A 20,297-nucleotide genomic window follows, 5' to 3' on the forward strand; every position below is an offset into this window, starting at 1 on the left:
TTGCCTCTTGTTCTAGCCACACGGGCCTCCCTTCAGTTTGCTGAAATTACTAGACATGTTCCTTCAAATTCGTAAATTCGGTTCCTTTGTCTGGGATGCTTTTCCTGTAAATATCTATATGGCTCGCATTCTCACCTTCTCCAGGACTCAGCACAAATGTCATTTTTTAAAACAAGGGTTTATTTGAACTCCTGCTCCTCCCTCAAACATTACTATCAGGTTGGTGCAAAAGTAATTGCGGTTTTAGCACTGTTGAAATTCGCTGTTCTACATTGGAATACATTCTTAAATAAATGTGGTTATTTTATATGTCATTTTAATGCATATTTTTTGGCTTTATTTTTTATTTTTTTTTTTTTTGCTAATGACTTATTACTTGCTGTTTGTTTTATATTTATTTTAGACTCTGGAAATGATGTTAGACAAAAAGCAAATTCGAGCAATTTTCTCATTCAAGTTCAAAATGGGTCGTAAAACAGCAGAGACAATTCGCAACATCAACAACGCATTTGGCCCAGGAACTGCTAATGAATGTACAGTGCAGTGGTGGTTCAAGAAGTTCTGCAAAGGAAACGAGAGCCTTCAAGATGAGGAGTGCAGTGGCCGGGGCAATCAGAAGTTGACAATGACCAACAGAGAGCAATCACTGAAGTGATCTTCTTATAACTACACATCTTCGGGCCATATTCACCTGACCTCTTGCCAACCAACTACCACTTCAAGCATCTGGACAACTTTTTGCAGGGAAAAGACTTCCACAACCATCTGGATGCAGAAAATGCTTTCCAAGAGTTCATCAAATCCCAAAGCACAGATTTTCACACTACTATAATAAACAAACTTATTTCTTATTGGCAAAAATGATTGTAATGGTTCCTATTTTGATTAATAAAGATGTGTCTGAGCCTAGTTATAATCATTTAAAATTCACGATCCAAAACTGCAATTACTTTTGCACCAACCTAATATTCATCTTTTCTTTTCTTTCTTCTTAAAACTTCATGATCATATGACATACTACCACGTGCCTGAAAGTATGAAAAAATACAATAAATACACCATTTTCCCTTGATTCTAGTATGTTTTAGACACTCTGCAAGGTATTAACTATTAGATCCATGGCTAAAATTGTGAAATACTTCACTTGAAAATGTATCTTAAGGTTGAAGAAAAATATATTGAGCATGCTACTTTTTAAAAGTAACTAACATACTATGTAAAGATATTCACCCTGGGTTTCCAGACTTTTGATAGCCTGCTTATATTTTATTTGCCCAACTCTTACCATTAGAATGCAGATACACATTTTTGCCTATTTTTCTCACTGATATTTACGTTCTCAGTACCTAGATTGTGCCTGGCACATAGCAGATGATCAGCATACATTTGATGAATAGATACAATGAAATGAAAGAATGAATATTTGACTCAAATGTACCTCTGTGGTTGCTCTTACCTTTGAGAATCTGCTCTGGCATTTCTTAAACCTTAGATGATTTTGATTTTAGTTCTAGTGCAGTAAGTTTGAAACACACACCTCTCTGTATAAACTTATTACCTATCTATACATCTATATGTCTATACTTAAATATACATATGTTCAAAATCATCTGGGCTAAATCAAAAAAGTATAATGGATGGCCTACATACTAATTCACTTAGGAGTTGGCTGAAAGCAATCTTCATGGACTGGTAAGCTGGTTTTCCCTGGATTCCACAACTTATAGCAAATACATAAAACACGGCTACAAAACAGTCATAATAGGGATGGAAAGTATATACAAAGATCCTATAGACACCATGGCTGTTCTGATAATTAAATCTGTGAAGTCAGAAATGAGAAATGATTGTACTATTTACAGTATACTTCAACCTTTCTTGGTTCATCATTAAAAGGAAGGTTCCTCCCGCCTCCACCTCCCAAAGTGCTGGGATTACAGGCATGAACCACCACACCCAGCAGACAATCTAGTACATCAGTAACCCAAACACTAACTATTCAGTGAGTAACAGTAATAGAGTCATGTGTCACTTAATGACAAGAATACATTCTGAGAAATTCAGTTAGGCAATTCTGTCATTGTGTGAACATCATAGAGTGTACTTACAGAAACCTAGATGGTACCTATTACACACCTAAGCTATAAGGTATAACCTATTGCCCCTAGGCTACAAACTGGTACAGTATAGTACTATACTAAACACTGTACACAATACTAGATATCTGTGTATCTAAATATATCTAAATACAGAAAAGGTACAGCAAAAATATGGTATTATAATCTTATGAGATCACTGTCATATATGTAGTCCATTGTTGACTGAAACATCATTATGTGGCACATAACTATAATGGAAAACCCAAGACAAACCTTTAGCTAGATTATGAAAAAAGAAGATTCAAATAAAATCAGAGATGACAAAGGAGTCATTACAACTGATATCACAGAAATACAAAGGACCAAAGAGACTACTATGATTAACTAATTCACCAGCAAATCTAATAACAAAGAAGAAATAAATTCCTAGACACATACAACCTACCAAAAGTAAATCATGAAAAAGTAGAAAACCTGAAAAGACCAATAACAGGTAACAAGACCGAAGCAGTAATAGAGACTCTCCCATCAAAGAAAGCTCAAGACCTAATGGCTTCATTGCTGAATTCTACCAAACATTTAAAGAACTAATACCAATTCTCCTTAAATTATTCCAGAAAATTTAAGAGGAGGGAATACTTCCAAACTCATTTTATGAGGCTAGCATTATCCTGATTCTAAAATTAAACAAAGACCCAACAACAAAAAACCACAGGCCAATATCCCTGATAAATATAAGTGCAAAAATTCTCACCAAGATACTAGCAAACCAAATTCAAAAATCATTCACGATGATCAAGTGAGATTCAACCCAGGGATGCAAGGATGGTTCAACTTACTGCATATCAATAAATGTGATACACCACATTAACAGAAAGAAAGACAAAAACCATAATCATTTCAATAGATGCTGAAAAAGCATTTAACAAAATTCAACATCCCTTCATAAAAACTCTCAACAACAAGAAGGTATGTGTCTCAACACAATAAAGGCAATATATGACAAACCCACAACTAACATCATACTGAAAGGGAAAATGCTGAAAGCTTTTCCTCTAAAATCAAGAACAAGGCAAGGATGACCACTTTCACCACTTCTATTCAACACAGTACTGCAAGTTCTAGCCAGAGTGATTTGTAAAGAAAAAGAAATAAAAGAAATCCAAATTGGAAACAAGGAAGTCAAATTGTCCCTGTTTGCAGACAACATGATTTTATACATAGAAAACCCTAAAATTCCACCAAAAATCCATTAGAACTAATAAACAAATTCAATAAAGTTGCAGGATGCAAAATCAACAAACAAAAGTCAGTAGCATTTCTATAGGCCAATAACAAACTATCTGAAAAAGAAATAAAGAAAGCAATTCCATTTATAATAGCTACAAAAAAAGTAACATACCTAAGAATAAACTTAACCAAGGAGGTGAAAGATCTCTATACTGAAAACTATAAAACATTAATGAAGAAAACTGAAGAGGACACGATATATGGAAAGATATCCCATGTTTATAGACTGGAAGAATTAATATTGTTAAAATGATCATACTACCCAAAGTGATTTACAGACTTAATACAATCTCTATCAAAATACCAATGACATTCCTTACAAATATAGAAAAAAAAAAATCCAAAAATTCATATGGAACCATAAAAGACCCCAATAGCCAAAGCAATTCTGAGCAAAAAGGAACAAAGTTGGAGGCATCACATATCAAAATATACTACAAAGATACAGTAACCAAAACAGTATGGTACTGGCATAAAACAGACACACAGACCAATGGAACAGAATGGGGAGCCCAGAAAGAAATTAACACACCTACAGCCAATTGATTTTTAACAGAGGTGCCAAGAACACACTTTGGGGAAAAGACAGTCTCTTCAATAAGTGAAGCTGGGAAAATTGGATATCCATATGCAGAAGAATGGCACTAGACCCACATCTCTAACCACATACCAAAAAAGTCAACTCAAAATGGATTAAAGACTTCAATGTAAAACTTGAAACTATGAAACTACTAGAAGAAAACATAGGGGAAACACCATGTGACAATGGGCTGGGCAAAAATTGTTTTAGTAAGATCTCCAAATCATAGGCAACAAAATCAAAAATAGAAAAATGGGGTTACATCACACTAAAAAGCTTTTGCACAGCAAAACAAACAATTAAGAATGAAAAGATAATCTACAAAATGGGAGAAAATATCTACAAACTAAACATCTGACAAGGGGTCAATATTCAGAATACATAAGGAACTCAACAGCAAAAATAACAAACAACCTAATTAAGAACGGGCAAAAGAACTTAATAAATAAAGATCTTCAAAAGAAGAAATACAAATGGCCAAAAAATATATGAAAAAATGCAAATCAAAACCACAATGAGATACTACCTCACTCCATTTAGAATGACTATTATCAAAAAGACAAAAGAAAACAAGTGTTGGGGAGGATGTAGAGAAAAGGTAACACTTACTCTACTGTTGGCAGGATTGTGAATTAATACAGCCATTATAGTAAACAGTATGGAGATTCCCCCAAAAATTAAAAATAGAACTACCACATGATCTAGCAAGCCCACTACTGGGTATATATCCAAAGGAAATGAAAGCAGTATGTCAAAGAGATATCTATACTCCCATGTTTATTATAGCATTATTTACAATAGCCAAGATAATGAAATCAACCTAAGTGTCCATCAACAGATGAATGGATAAAGAAAATGTAATACATATACAATGAAATACTTTTCAGCCATAAAAAAAGAATGAAATCCTGTCATTTTTGACAAGATGGATGAACCTAAAGAACATGTTAAATGAAATAAACCAAACACACAAATGCCATAATACTGCATAATCTCACTCATGTGGAATCATAAAACAAACAAACAAAAAAAAACTTGATCTCATAGAAGCTGAGAATAGAACATCAGTTACCAGAGACTGAGAAGGGAATGGGGGAGAGAAAAATGGAGAGAGGTTGGTCAACAAGTACAAAGTTACAATCTTAATTGTAAATAAGTTCTGGTGTTTTATTGCATAGTAGGGTGACTATGTTTAACAGTCAAGTATCGCACATTACAAAATGGCTAGAAGAGAGACTTCTGAATGTGCTCACCACAAAGAAATGATAAATCCATGAGATGATGGATACACTACCCTGATTTGATCATTTTACATCATATATATGCATCAAAATGTCAAACTGTACCCCTAAATATGTACAATTATAATGTCAATTTTAAGAAATATTAATACCTGTTCTCATATATTATAATCCAAACATTCTCTAGGATAGACCAGATTTCTTGATGCCTGTTGGGTTGGGGAAGATGAGAACCCGAGAAAACAGTGATTTCTTGGTTATGAGACTTCAAGGAAGTATCTTCCTGCTTTTTATTCACTGTCTTTTCTGAAGAATTTGGCTTACATTTTGTCTTGACCTGAGGAAATAAGATTACATAAAATGCAGCTAGTTCTTCATCAGTAAATGAGAAAAACAGAATGCCAATTGTCCTTACAAATGTTCTAGCTTTTTAGGAAGTGCAGGCTACTCTTTTTCTCTTACTATGTACAGAATGTTGCCAGAAAAGCATCAGAGCTAGAAAAGATATTTTCCTTTTCCATCTAAATCAAACAGTATCTCCAATCTATTTATTTTAGTAACCTTTCTTGGCTAACATGATAATGTCAATCTAAGAATACTGTTTGAACACTTCTACAGATATGGTATTGAACTAGATAACGACACCTAGAATACAAAGATAAATAGGTGAAATCAAGCCTCGAAGCACCTTACAATCTACTAAAAAGAAAAATATATATATATATATATATATATATATGTATATGGCTAGAAAGGGCTGTTTAAAAAGATCAAGACAGAATTTAAACTTTACATTATGGACAACAGTGAGCCATTGAAAGTTTCTAATTTAGGCAGATATACTCAGAACTGCATTTTTAAGACAAAACTGAATAGAAGAAAAAGTGGAGGCAAGAAGACTAGATTACTTAGAAGGCTACTGACATAATCCAGGAAAAGAGTCCTGAGACCTTGAATTAGGTACAAAAAGGCAGTAGAATGAAAAGGAAAAAAAAAAACTGCAAAAAAGTGTTTTAAAAGAATTGGCCAAAAACTAGATTCATAGAATGAGGTAGACCCTAAGATTTTTTTAATCTAGATGCCTAGAAGAATAATGACACAAATAATAGAAACTTACAGTGGCCATAAATCAGAAACGTGTGTATGTTTTAAATAGATTGAACCTTCTTGATTACTTCTCCAGAGGAATGTACAGATATAGTTTTATTTACTAAAAGTCAAACATATAAATACTTTGAAGCAACAAATCTCAGATGCATATGCAGGAGGTGATGGAAATGCTACTGAATATGCCATATTTTAAATTGCACATTAAACTATGCATTGCTGATGAGGGAAAATATACTGAATATATCATATATTATAATATAATACCAACAAACTATTTAATGTATATTTGTCTATGTTTCCAAACTTTAGGGCCTCCTGTTGTAAAGCCAAGAGGAAAAGGCTGCTGGCAAATAAGAAAAAGAGGAGGAATAAAACACAAGTTTGTTTTTTAGGTATATATTGACTTTGAGGTATAAAAAGATACCTAGGTAAAGATACCTAGCAAGTAACTGGATATGAAGGTCTGCAGCTTAAAAAATACAGTTGAGAATCATTCTCATGAAGACAAGCCTTAGAAGTAGATGAGATTGTTGGAGGAGAATACAGCAAAAAAGAAGGTAAAGGGTCGACAAATTGAAGGAGGAAAGGTCAGACTTAGCAAAACTAAGATAAGTGAAGAACCAGAAGCAGACAATACCAATAGAAGCCAAGGGAGACGGGTTTCAGGAAAGATAATAGACAACATCAAGTGCTGAAGAAAGGCTAAGAAGGTGGAAGAAAGAGAAAAGGGTGAACTTGATAATTGGAAAGCAAATGACAACCTATAGTTGCTTTTAGCTGTGTAAAGAGAATTCTACTTGTAAAGGATTAAGAAATAAGTGAGTGAAAAAAATATAACAATGGTTATTGATTGCTTTTTCAAGGAGTTTGGTAGTTGATGGAAGAAGACTGCAGTAAATAGCATGGCCAATGAAAAGTACCATATTTAAGAATAGAAGAGTTCTGAGTATATTTTAAAGCAGAGTAAAAGATATGTACTATTGATTCAACTGATTTTTTTAAAATATTACCTTGGGGAAAAAATATTAACTTAGGTTTAAAAAAATGTACCTAACAGAATGGGAGAAAAATGTTAACTCTAAGTTTAAAAACTTGGTTTCTTGGCCCTGGCTCTCTATGAACTTAAATGAAATCACTCCATTTTTCTAGGCTTCAATTCCCTTGTTGATAAAAGGATTATTTCAAAGACTAGCTTCATGGGTTGCTAGTACCATGTTTATTAAATTTTAAAGAAATGAAATTTCCAATATTAACAGTAATAACATTTAATATTTATTGAGCATGTTGTGTACTTTTAAAGAATTTTGTATTTATTATCTCATGTAATCCTAACAATTACCTAATGAAACAGATACTATAATGGTCCACATTTTATAACTGAGGAAACCAAGGAACAGAAGGATTAAATAACTCATCCAAGGTCACACACATGGTGAAAGGCATGAATAAGATCTGACCTTCAGCAATCTGACTACAAATGAGGTTATGATCTCTCTCCAACTGTAAAAGTAAATATTATCTTTCTGTATCAAGAAGAAAAAAGAAAAAGATGATTCTTCCCATTTTTTCCTGTTTACATTAAATTCTGAACTTAATAAATACACATAAATGAAAAGACATTTTATCCTGAGATAATTTGTTTAAATCACCACATACAACTAAAATAAAGACCAGCACCTACCTAATGTCTCTTTTCTTCAGCTCTTAAATACCAGTGTACATACTATAAGTATACAAATGGATTTCTTTATCAAACACTTACACAGCACTTACTATGCACTAGGTATTAAAGTCTCTACAAATATTAACTTGTTTAATTCTCTTGACAATTCTGGGGCCAGAATTATTATTATATTCATTTTATAAAACAGAGAATTAAGGTTTTGAGGCATAAATAATTAGAGGTTAAAAACACCACAAGTCAGGATGCTGAAGCACATAAGTCTAAATCTCATTAAAAAGACTGATCTTAATTATTCTACCATTTTAGTAGAGAGCAAGTCTTCTTTTTTTGGTGGTCGGAAGGTTGGGAAAACAAAAATGTGGCTGGGTACAGCGGTTCATGCCTGTAATCCCAGCACTCTGGGAGGCTGAGGCAGGAGGATCACTTGAGGTCTGGAGTTCAAGACCAGCCTGGCAACATAGTGAGAGTCCATCTCTACAATAAAATAAAAATAAATTGGCTGGGCATGATGGTACAAGCCTGTAGTCCCAGCTACTCAGGAGGCTGAGACAGGAGGATTGCTTGAGCCCAAGAGTTCAAGGATGAAGTGAGCTACGATGACACCACTGCACTGCAGCCTGGGCAACAGAGCAAGACCTTGTCTCAAAAAAAAAAAAAAAGAAAAGAAAAAAAAAAGTACATATTCTTTTCCTATTTCCACTCTACTTACATAAAAATCTAGAAAATGATAACGGTTTATCTTTCCATTTTAGTTTCTCAGAGGACTTTCAGAAGAAAACAAATAATGAATATCTCTCTTTTCCTAATTTTCTACACTTGATAAATTAATATTAGGTGGATTTTTTTGACAGTTACTATATTGAGATATGCTCTCATTACAGGTGCTCTATTGTTGCTCAAGTTTCTGAAACATGACTAAGTATTTAAGATATATATCAAATCAAATGCATTCTACAAAACAACTCCTGTTACTTAGACAAGTGAATTGTTTCTAACATGAAAATAAAGGCAAACATTTCAGAGCTCTAATCCTGGAAACAACACAGGCCATTTCAAGTAATCACACTACTGGCAAATGTTGAGGGAACTGCACTTAGAAGGATGCTAGATTCTCTGCTACTCACCTTCATGAAACTCTTGCTAACATAGCAACTGAAAACTCAAGATCCAGGAATAGATAATTTACTAAATAACAATTCAATGGTTTTAAATATGCAGTGGGCAACATATACATACCAGGCATACCATTAGCTGAAAAATAACACTATTTAATAACACATTTTCATGGTACCTCCAATCTCTAGGTTTCTAATTGATGAAGAGTTAAAACTTGACATTATTGTTTTTATCTCAATCAATCCTAAATTTTGTTTTATTTTCAATAATCTTAATTCAAAGACTGTTAAGCCTTTAAGTATCCTGAACTTTCCATTTTGTTCACTACATTTGTTTCACTAAAGATATGATTTAGAACTCAATTCTGCTATGGGAAAGGATAACATATCTTTCCAAACACAAAGTACAATACTCAAGCTGCAACCCCCTATATCCGTAGGTCCATTCTTTCCAACTAGCAGTTCTAAAAATCACACTTGCCATAAAAAAATAAAACTACCAATGTTTTGGTCATCTCAAACCAAAAGATCATTTAACCCCTTAAATCAATTCTTTCCTCAAGAATTATCACATATTTTGGCTGGGTGCAGTGGCTCACACCTGTAGTCCTAGCACTCTGGGAGGCCAAGGCGGGTGGATCACTAGAGGTCAGGAGTTCAAGACCAGCCTGAGCAAGAGCAAGACCCTGTTTCTACTAAAAATAGAAAGAAATTAGCGGGACAACTAAAAATATAAACAAAAAATTAGCTGGGCATGTTGGCACATGCCTGTAGTCCCAGCTACTTGGGAGGCTGAGGCAGTAGAATCGCTTGAGCCCAGGAGTTTGAGGTTGCTGTGAGCTAGGCTGATGCCACAGCACTCTAGCCCAGGCAACAGAGTGAGACTCTGTCTCAAAAAAAAAAAAAAAAAAAGAAAAGAAAAGAAAAAAGAATTATCATATATTTCTATTTAGTTTATAAAAAAAAAAAAAAAAAGATGCTTCTTTTACTCCATGAGATATACTCTTCTTAGCAAGTATGTTCTTTCCTCACCAGCTATGACTAAGATTAATTATCATCTAACCCTCTGATTACGACACAGGCAGTGGGCCTATCTGACCATGAAAAATCGATGAGAAAAACCCAGCCAATTCAGTTACTCAGAGAAAATAAGAGAATATGATATCTATATTGAATATAAGTTCCATTAATAACTCCTCTAGTGACTGTGATATTGAGGTTTTTTTGAACTGTTTCTGGTACATAAAACTCCCAGATTTTTCTAGATTTGAAATTAGAAAACTGTAGAAATAGAGTATTACTGGAGACAAAATTTACATAGTTAAGCTTAAAAGGGATAAAAAGGCATTAGTGTTAGGGCAGTTGCATAAGAATCATACGAGCAGACTTGTTAAAAAGAAATTCATAGATCGATTGGTGAAGTTTGAATAAGATCCACAGACAACTATTATATCAATGTTAATTTCCTGATTACACCACAGTTACATGATATATTCTTATTTTTTAGGAAATACACATGGAAATATTCAGGGGAAAGGGGGTATCATATCTGCAACATATTCTCAAATAGCTCAGAAAAAAATGTGGATAGGTAGATAGGTAGACAGATAATTAGGCAACTAGACAGATAAGGAAAACAATAAAGCAAATGTGATAAAATGTTAACATTTGGGAAATCAGGATAAAGGAAATATACAGGAATTCTTTGTACTACTCTTATAACTTTTTCGTGAGTTTGAAATTACTACAAAACAAAAAGTAAAACAAGAACAATAACATTACTGGGCACCACTGCCAAAAATTTGATTTAGTAAGGCTTGAAAGAGTCTTGGCATCTTCATGTTTAAAAAAATTTCCTAAGTGTTTCTGAGGCATGTGAGATTCCCTGGCCTAGAGCACTGGAAAGGAGTACTCAGATAACAACGCCTAGCTTTCTTCTATCCATACATGAAACAACATAAAATACCAACGACTACTGCAAAAATGCTTCCATAAAAGGATGTGTGTTTTATAACTTGTGATAAGACTTGCTTACTTTCCATTCAATTCACTTAACATTTAGTTAATACCTTTAAGTATGTGAGAATAAGTTAGAATTAAATTATTCTTTACCTACTATTGTCTGCTAAATACATTTTTAGAACATATGTAATTAGCTACTCTAAATGGCATTACAAAAGTATCTTACCTCTGCAAGTGTTTGGAGCAGTGTGTTTACTTGAGCAAAGGCCTGTGGAAGAATACCATCATAATTTGACCTTGTACTGAAAGCATGTAACAAACTTTTAGAATCTTGTAGAAGGAATTCTACTGTTGTAAAATCCACTGTCTTAGTAGCTTGTAAAAGAAAATTAAGAAAGAAAAGCATGAGTATACAACATACAAATGTTTTTGCAACATTAATATTAATTTTGAAATTTAAGAAGAGCACACATTTACACCTAGACAGCACTCCTCATTTATCCCTCTGGCGTACAAAGCAACAATTAAACAGATTTAGTTATAAACAAAGTCCTTCCACAGCTGACTCCGGTATTCTGCATTTAGATACCAGGAGTTCCCTCAACATGATCAACTTCAAATTGAAAGTAAAGTGAAAGAATATTACGCTCTTCAGAAGAGAGAGATTATCAACAAGCAAGTCAGTCAAACCACAGATTTTCAAAGATGAGGTTGTTTCACATTACTATGGAGGCATCAGAAGGGTGACCCTCAAGTAGTAAGCATGGAAATTATATGTGGTACCTCTCATAATCAACTCAGTTATCATGTAGTGGTTTACCTTCAATTCCATTACATGAACCTTAACATCAGATTTATTGAAAAAAAGGTGTTATCTCTGTGTGTACAACAAAACTTCAGCAAAACACAAATAATCAGGGGAACAGTAAGAAGCAGGAGAAGCCAGCAAATTTTTTCTCCTATGAATTAAGGTGAGAAAATCTACAAATAATAATTTAAATGTATAACAATTTTCTCTCAAGGTACTAAAATCATGTATATTAAATTCTCAAACTTGTTAGGAAAGATCACCATCTTTAATTTCAGAGATTTAAAAAGTCATGAACAAGGAAATTACATAACTTTCTAATGTCACAAAACTCAGAGCAGAAAAAATTCTTTCTCTTATTAAGGCAGAATGTTATGTAACAATTTTCAAAATTACCATGCTACAATGTGTTTGCTTTGTTTTTGTTTTAATGTTCAGTTTCAGAGACTCTATTATATTCTGAAATATCAGCATGGTTGTTCACTAGCACTATGAGTTAAAAAATAAAGAGTTCCTCTGTATCACACAACAAGAACTCACTTGTGAAATCCTGAAGGGTCAAATCAAATTTAAAAGTATATTTTAATAATTAATTCCACAATATTCAGAAACTCTAATCTAATGTGATGGTTATAGCCAAGCCAAGCTGCCTTCCCCTTTATCCAAAAGAAAAAAAAAAGCCAGTATTTCTTGCAGGAATACTTTTAGTGCTTTTTAAAGTCAATGACTAGTATAAATTCCTGTGGGAAAAGAGAGATGGGAGATATAAGATGCTACACATAGGACAGACTGTGGATTTGATGAACCTAGTAAACGTCCTGAGGAAGATATAATTGGGCACCATTTCTTTTAAGGATGCTTCACCAATGTAGGCTATGTCTAGTAGGGCTTATATCCTTGAATTAGTCATTTGATTTCTGTCTTACAAAAATTATTTACTAAGATTATGGAGAAAGGGAAAATAACAATGATGAAATCAGTACACAGACATAACCAAAAAAGAAACTTACATGGATAAAATAGTCTAATGCTTATACAGAGCAATAATTAAAGTTAATATGGATAACAAAGTCAAAAAACTAAGAGTCATTTTTCACACAATTTTCTATGAATTGATCTAAGGATACATGTTTGGCATGCTGAAGTTAAAACACACGTAATTCAACAGCTGAGGATATTATTAAAAGATAGTAAATAAAATCACAAACTATGATTTTTCTAATTCAAAATTAGCTTAGAGCTACTTTTATTAATACAATCCCATTACACATTCTTCATAAGTCACTAAACATTAGGCATCAAATTCTTCTAGATCGAGGACCAATAAATTATACACACAATGATTGCAAAAATGATTTTTTAGCAGAAGGTACAGTTAGCACATCTTCACTTCTCTCCTTATTGCTAGTCAGAGCTGCCATCTATCACCTCTCAGCTGCGTGTAAGAATAGAACTCCCCATCCCTGGCAAAACAAATAAATGGAAGATGGCAACTAGATACCCCATTTTTCAAAACTAACCTTGTTCAAGATCACACATAGTTTATGGACTTTCTCTTTTAAAAGAATCAACTAAATTATGCCCCTAGTAAAAGATATGAAAAGTGTTTCCACATATTTTATAAAATTGCTTTGAAGGTATGTCCAATATGTTGTTTCATGCCTCTTATATAACAATATCCTTAATAAACAACTTCTACAATTAAAGGAAATACTGGGAAAATATTTTTCTTTAAAAACTTGGTAACTTCTAGAAATAGATATTCATCTAACATCTACCATGGATAAGATGTAAAGGACTGACTAGGTGCTTTAAATTACCTAGAAGGAGTTTTTGTTGATTTATTTTATTTATGATTGATACATAATAACTGTATATGTTTATGGAGAGCATTGTGATGTTTCAATACATGTATAAATTGTATAATGATTAAATCATATGATTAACACATCCATTACCTTAAACATTTATCATTTCTTTGTGATAAGAACATTCAAAAACCTCTCTTCCAGCTATTTTAAAATATGTAATACATAATTGTTAACTCTAGTCATCTTACTATGCAACAGTATACCAAAACTTATTCCTCCTATCTAACTGTAGCTTTGTACCCCTTTGTACAACCTCCCATGATCCTTCCCATCCCTCCCTTCCCCATCCTCTAGTAACCACTATTCTACTCTCTCATTCTATGAGAACAACTCATTTTTAAAGAGTTTACACTTCAGGGAAAAGACAGAATGAGGTACACCTATCATAGAATATGCCTTTTTTGTCTTAGCCTTCAGGAAGCTTAGTGGTAAAATCTGGGCTCAAGTGTCGCAGTAATTGTCTGCATATGTTTTATGGTATATCATCTTGTTATTTATTACCTGGATTTTGTGCTGTTAAATCTAATTTAATGGCCCTCTTATACTCAGGTTATTTGTTATAAGCCACCACAGTTATTTTTTAGAAACAGACTACATACAACTAATACGTTAAATAATAAACAGACCACTTTATGTGTGGAGTCTGAAAAAAGTCAAGAACCAACTGAGCTTCAAACAAAGTTATACTTTGCCTTTTAAAGGTATAGCAAGACAAATCTAGCTGTTTGACTTTGGACACGTCACTTATCATCTCAGAGCTAGTTTCCTTGATCATAAAACACAGACTGTAATAACATTAGATCAGTGCTTCTCTGCATTTTTTCTTAGCAGAGAAACTCTTTTTCAAGTCTTACATGGAATCTCCACATATAAACACATTTTTAAGAAGCTGCTCTGGCTAAAGCTGGGGTGGAGAGCCAAAGGCTTCACTATGCAATACCAGGCCCCCCAACAATCTTTCCATCCCCAGTCTGCAGCAGAGGCATTTCAAGAAACCCAAAATTCTGTTCAACATAGTTTAAAAACCACCAAATAAGTGGTTCACTGTGGTCTCTTCCAGTTCTAAAATTCACTGTGCACGAAAGCCAAATATTTCCTATTCGTTATCCATTTGGTTTAGACAGAAATTCTGACATACTATTTTGGAAATTAGTATATAAAATGTGCTCAAAGTTTGTGTGTTGAACAGTGAGAAATGAAAAAAATCTAATTCTATTTGCATACTTGAACAGACTGTTAAACATAGTTTTAAAAGTTTTCAAAGTAAACATCATTAAAAAGAATATAGCACAATATCCAGGAATATCAACACCGATATCATTTATAGTCACAAGTTCTATAAGCAGCAGTCATTCACCCAGCTGCCACAAATTCCCTTTAAAAATTACAACATAAATGATTAGGAACTAATTGACAAATTTTTCATTAATTCATCTTCACATCACATGAAAAATATCCACTAACGTGACTTAATACTTTAGTACAACACTGCTAAAGAGAAAAGTAAAAGATTCATACCTTTACGGAGATTTTCGTATAGGCTCTCAACAGTTAAAAGCAAGTTCTTTTCCATAACTAATCCAAATACAGCCAACCAATGTTTTTTAAAGCACTGTAATAAATGTATTAGAGTCCATGGTGGTTTCAAGTACAGAATCTAAAGAATATTTAGAAAAAATTAGCACCTATGGATTTATTATTCCTATTTTTTAAAAGTACCTATTTAGGAATTACTACATATATTTCTGGGCAAAATTAGTTCAATTTGTTTCAAATTAAAAGATGCTTTATTAAAAGTCAATCATAATCTTAAAATGCTAATTCCATTGCAAACTCTTTTGGTAAAATTCATATTAGGTATTAATCTTTATAGTTTCAGTAACCATACGTACAAAAAGAAAGCATGGTTTTAATCAGAGAAAGTATGGTTCTAATCAGCAAATGTCTTCAATCTATTCTTCAACACAGGCATTTCTATGAGAAAATCAATCTAATTCTGCAGTCCCCAACGCCTGGGCATGGACCAGTACTGGTCAGTGGCCACAGAGCAAGAAGTGAGCAGCAGGAGAGGGATGGAGGCTTCCTCTGTATTTATAGATGCTCCCCATCACTCACATCACCATCTGAAGATCAGTGGTGGCATTAGATTCTCATAGGAGCACGAACCCTACTGTAAACTGCACATGTGAGGGATCTATGTTGCACACTCTTTATGAGAATCTAATGCCTGATGATCTGAGGTAGAGCTGAGGTGGTGATGCTAGCTCTGGGGAGCAGCTGCAAATACAGATTATCATTGGCAGAGAGGTTTGACTGCACAAGAAATGTAATGTGCTTGAATCATCCCAAAACCATCCCCCCTCCTCACAGTCTATAGAAAAATTGTCTTCCATGAAATCAGTCCCTGGTGCCAAAAAGGTCGGGGACCGCTGTTTTAAATATTTCATATAACTGTGGGAAAACCTATATAGAAAAAAGATGTTTGCCGGGCGCGGTGGCTCACGCCTGTAATCCTAGCACTCTGGGAGGCTGAGGCGGGTGGATCGCTCAAGGTCAGGAGTTCGAGATCAGCCTGAGCAAGAGCGAGACCCTGTCTCTACTAAAAATAGAAAGAAATTATCTGGCCAACTAAAAATATATATAGAAAAAATTAGCTGGGCATGGTGGCGCATGCCTGTCGTCCCAGCTACTCGGGAGGCTGAGGCAGGAGGATCGCTTGAGCCCAGTAGCTTGAGGTTGCTGTGAGCTAGGCTGACTCTAGCCTGGGCAACAGAATGAGACTCTGTCTCAAAAAAAAAAAAAAAGGAAAAAAGATGTTAAATATAATTGCCACTTGCTATACTTTTGCAAAGACCTTTACGAAGATTGATCATTTAGTTCTATAAGATGTCAACACTTCCTTTTTCTGAATCATTTATTTGCAATGACTTTCCTTATCTATGAAATACCAGCCTTCCTAGTATCTTTTGATAATTGGTCATCATTTTGATTCAACACCCGATAATGTAATTAAGTAGCAAACACACCATATTGGCAAATAGTAGAATCTCATTGAATAGCTAGAATATATACAAGGTACAATTGATGGGGAATAATGTTTCTCCTAGCTATTATAAATGTAAACAGCAAACATTAAACAGAACTTTAAAGACCAATATTATTAAATATGGTGTTTTACTGATTGCAGAAAAGATATGAATCTAAAGAAAATTCAAAATATCTTGCTATTAATAATATGATCAATTTTTACTCTGATTTTTACATTTACATGGCATAAGCCAAAATATACAGTTCTTTTTCTGAAGACATAGTGCCAAGGGGATTCCTTAGACATTTTACTCAAATCAAATTAAATAAGAGAAGTTTTTCTGAATTCAATTTAAGCACCATGAGGGCAGTGTGTCTCACATATAGTAGATGCACAATAAATATCTGTTGACTGAAAAAATGAATAACATATATTTCTAACCTTTAAGAAATATCTATCATTTAACTGTCAAAATGTTATTTCAAAACTTGAAGAAAAATTTAATGTAATATAAATTATTACACTGAAGCTTATGCATTTCATACAAATAACATTTCTTAAAATAACAAATCTTTAGTAACAAAAAAAATTTTTCAACAGAGATGAACTAATCACCTCCATCCAGAGATTTCCAAAAGCAATTTTCATTTCTGTTTCTAATATTGAAGATAAAGCTGTTCCAAGAGATTTTTCAAGATCAGATATGATGTTTTCAAGTAGAACGGACAGTCCAGAATTTGTAGATTCTTTCTCATAGCTCTCTCCCGAGACTGTTGCTTCTTTAAAACAAATAGTTATAGGCTTCATTTAAGGCACTAATAGTAAATATTTTATACATATATATAAAATTAGTGTTTGGCCACAAACAATAAACATTTTATGTATATAATTAGCATTTGAATTATCTAGAAAATAAACCAATACTTTATTTTCAAAACCATATTTAGAAACATTATCTCTATGATAGTTGTTTTAGGTGCAATATAAAATATTAATTTAGCAAATGCTTTATCTCTTTGACAAGAAGGCAACTATTTTTACTCAAAGATGTAAGAAATGTGTGATATTTTAATTACAATTTAATTATTAAAAAAAAGAATTACAAGATTGCCTTGGATTTATTTATAACAGAAAACCAAGAACTATGGATCAAAATGGTTTTTTTTTCCCAAAAATGGAGTATTTTTCTAAACTCAGCCCACATCAATAAATTGTTTTGACAGGACCAAAATTTTCAGCTTAACCTCCTCTTTTGAATGAAGCTTTTATTATTTTCAGTGATGTCATTTCATTAACATTCCTGTTTAGATACCTGAAAACAACTGTCATCTTCTTACAGCAAAATTCAAACTATTAAATGGCTTATCTCTACAAATACAAACGAAAAATTCAAAATGACAGTAATATAATGACCAAACTGAAAGCACAATATCCCTGAAAAACTACAAACTAGAATACCCTGTTTCTTTTTATCTAAACACCATTTTGAATATTATGACAAAAGATATGTTATTTCCAAAAACGGTAAATAAGTAGCATATGTGTATATATGAATATTTACACAATTGTATATATTAATAAAATGCATGTACAATATTAGAGAATTCAAATATTATTTCACCCACAGACGGAAAAGGTAGGATGTATTTATAAGTAATGTCAGATTTAATATTAATATAATAGTTCATCAAATATCAACAGATTAATCACCAGATTATTCTGGGGGGAAAAAAAAAAAAGATGAAATAGCAGTATTGCCTTTACCTTCCTGTATTAGTAGTTTAAAATTTCAAAAAAGAAGACTATTACTAGAGTCCTGTAAGTTTCTCTATTACTAGCTGAGTTTTTACTCTATTAATAGAAGGTTATAAATACGGAGCTAATTTTAAAAAATTCTCTTTAACTTCAAATGAGTATTTCCTATAGCAACTATTAATTTCAAAGGGATACTCTCCAAGGTACAAATCAGCATGCATGTGGTGATTATAAATATGTAAAAATGTGAGTGTACAGACAAAAAACAAATTAATCTGTAAAAGTGTATATAGAATGCAACAACGTTATGTTTTATTTTAGATTACCATTATAAATTTCACTTATTTCTATAATTTTCATGCAAGTATTTCAACCTTGATGTTATTTCAAGCATACAAGATGAAACTGTATTATTAATTCCAATGTCATACATAATCTTAGTGCATAAAATAAGATATAGTTCTCATTATTTACAGTAAGAATACTACCTGCATTCATTTGTTGCTTAGAAATACAAGGCTGATGACATACATCTGTGTTCACAGATAAGTTTAATAACTCTGCACTCAATTCTTCTTTACTGAGGGACTTCACACCACTTATTAGGCCTTTGTTTCTTAAATTTCTATCATCCCTAAGGTTGGGGTTAGGAGGAAAAAATATTTTTTAAAAGATAAACCACATGGCAACTCAACACACATAGGATCTAGTCAAAGTTTGGTGATTCTCAGCATATATATTAACATGACTATACTAGAATTAAAAGTAAGGTTTAGCTACAAATTTTCAATCAGTAAAAGCTGTTGTCTGTTAATCCCAAAACAGTGACTACATAAATAATGGAATCAATAAAGTCTTGCGAATTTAATTACCATTCTAAGCTGAACTAAAAAAAATAATAATTATATAACAAAGAATATTTCTCAAATTTAGTTTACCTCAAATTCAAAATGGTTTACATATTACTAATTCTACTTCAACCTTCAACAAACTCTAAGGTAGTATGTCCTAGATCAAAATATAATTTAAAATCTATAGATAAAAATCTCCAATATATCTTTTATTAACAAAAAGAATAACATTGGTTATAAAAATTACATTGACCAAGCCCCTTTACTAGAAAAATCTTAGGGCTACTGATTTCTAAAATAACTATTTCACATAGAGAACGTTAGCATGATCATGAAACTGTAAAAACTCCATTTTGCAGTGAATAAGATTCAGACTAAAACTGCAAATTAAAATTGTTCTGTCCTTTCAGAGTCTTTCCTCACACATGATGAATACAATTTTGCTTAGCATTACATTCATTTTATCTTAGAACTATGTTATGAAAATATTAGTGAGGGGGGTAAGAAACAAGAGGAAGGAGGGAAAAACTCTTATTGAGATACACTATTAAATACTCACAATAACCTCATGAGGCAGTTATTATTATGCCCCCCGTGTATTATACGTGAGGAATCTAAGTAAAGCAACTTGTCCAGGGTCACAAAGCTGGTGAGTGGTAGATCCAGGACTCCAAACCAGGCAGTCTAACTATACAACAAGCACCCAAAACACAAATGCAACATAAGCTACCCACACTCCACAAATAAATAAATAAATAATCTTCTTGTCTCGTGACTAAAAATTTCCGCCATATTTCGATTTTTGAACTAGTTTGGAGGGATATTAAATTGACTCACCCTGCTTTTTCAAAAGTTTTCTGAACACTATATGAATTAAATTGAAATGAAATTCATCTATTTGAG

The 20,297-nt window shown here is 32.9% G+C and overlaps 1 protein-coding gene across 1 annotated transcript in view; it reads right to left on the reverse strand.

Annotated features, from left to right (window-relative positions):
- The window catches only part of SWT1 (SWT1 RNA endoribonuclease homolog), a 71,323-nt gene that overhangs the window by 26,245 nt on the left and 24,781 nt on the right, over positions 1 to 20,297 (reverse strand). The window contains exons 11-15 of the mRNA XM_069459330.1: positions 19,032 to 19,177; positions 17,404 to 17,567; positions 15,279 to 15,417; positions 11,308 to 11,456; positions 5,363 to 5,547 (exon numbers count right to left, since the gene is read on the reverse strand). Of these exons, the coding sequence (XP_069315431.1) occupies positions 5,363 to 5,547; positions 11,308 to 11,456; positions 15,279 to 15,417; positions 17,404 to 17,567; positions 19,032 to 19,177 (783 nt within the window). The remainder of the gene's footprint in view (positions 1 to 5,362; positions 5,548 to 11,307; positions 11,457 to 15,278; positions 15,418 to 17,403; positions 17,568 to 19,031; positions 19,178 to 20,297) is intronic.

This window comes from Eulemur rufifrons, chromosome 27, assembly GCF_041146395.1.
Source record: "Eulemur rufifrons isolate Redbay chromosome 27, OSU_ERuf_1, whole genome shotgun sequence".
Classification (NCBI taxonomy): Eukaryota; Metazoa; Chordata; class Mammalia; order Primates; family Lemuridae; genus Eulemur; species Eulemur rufifrons.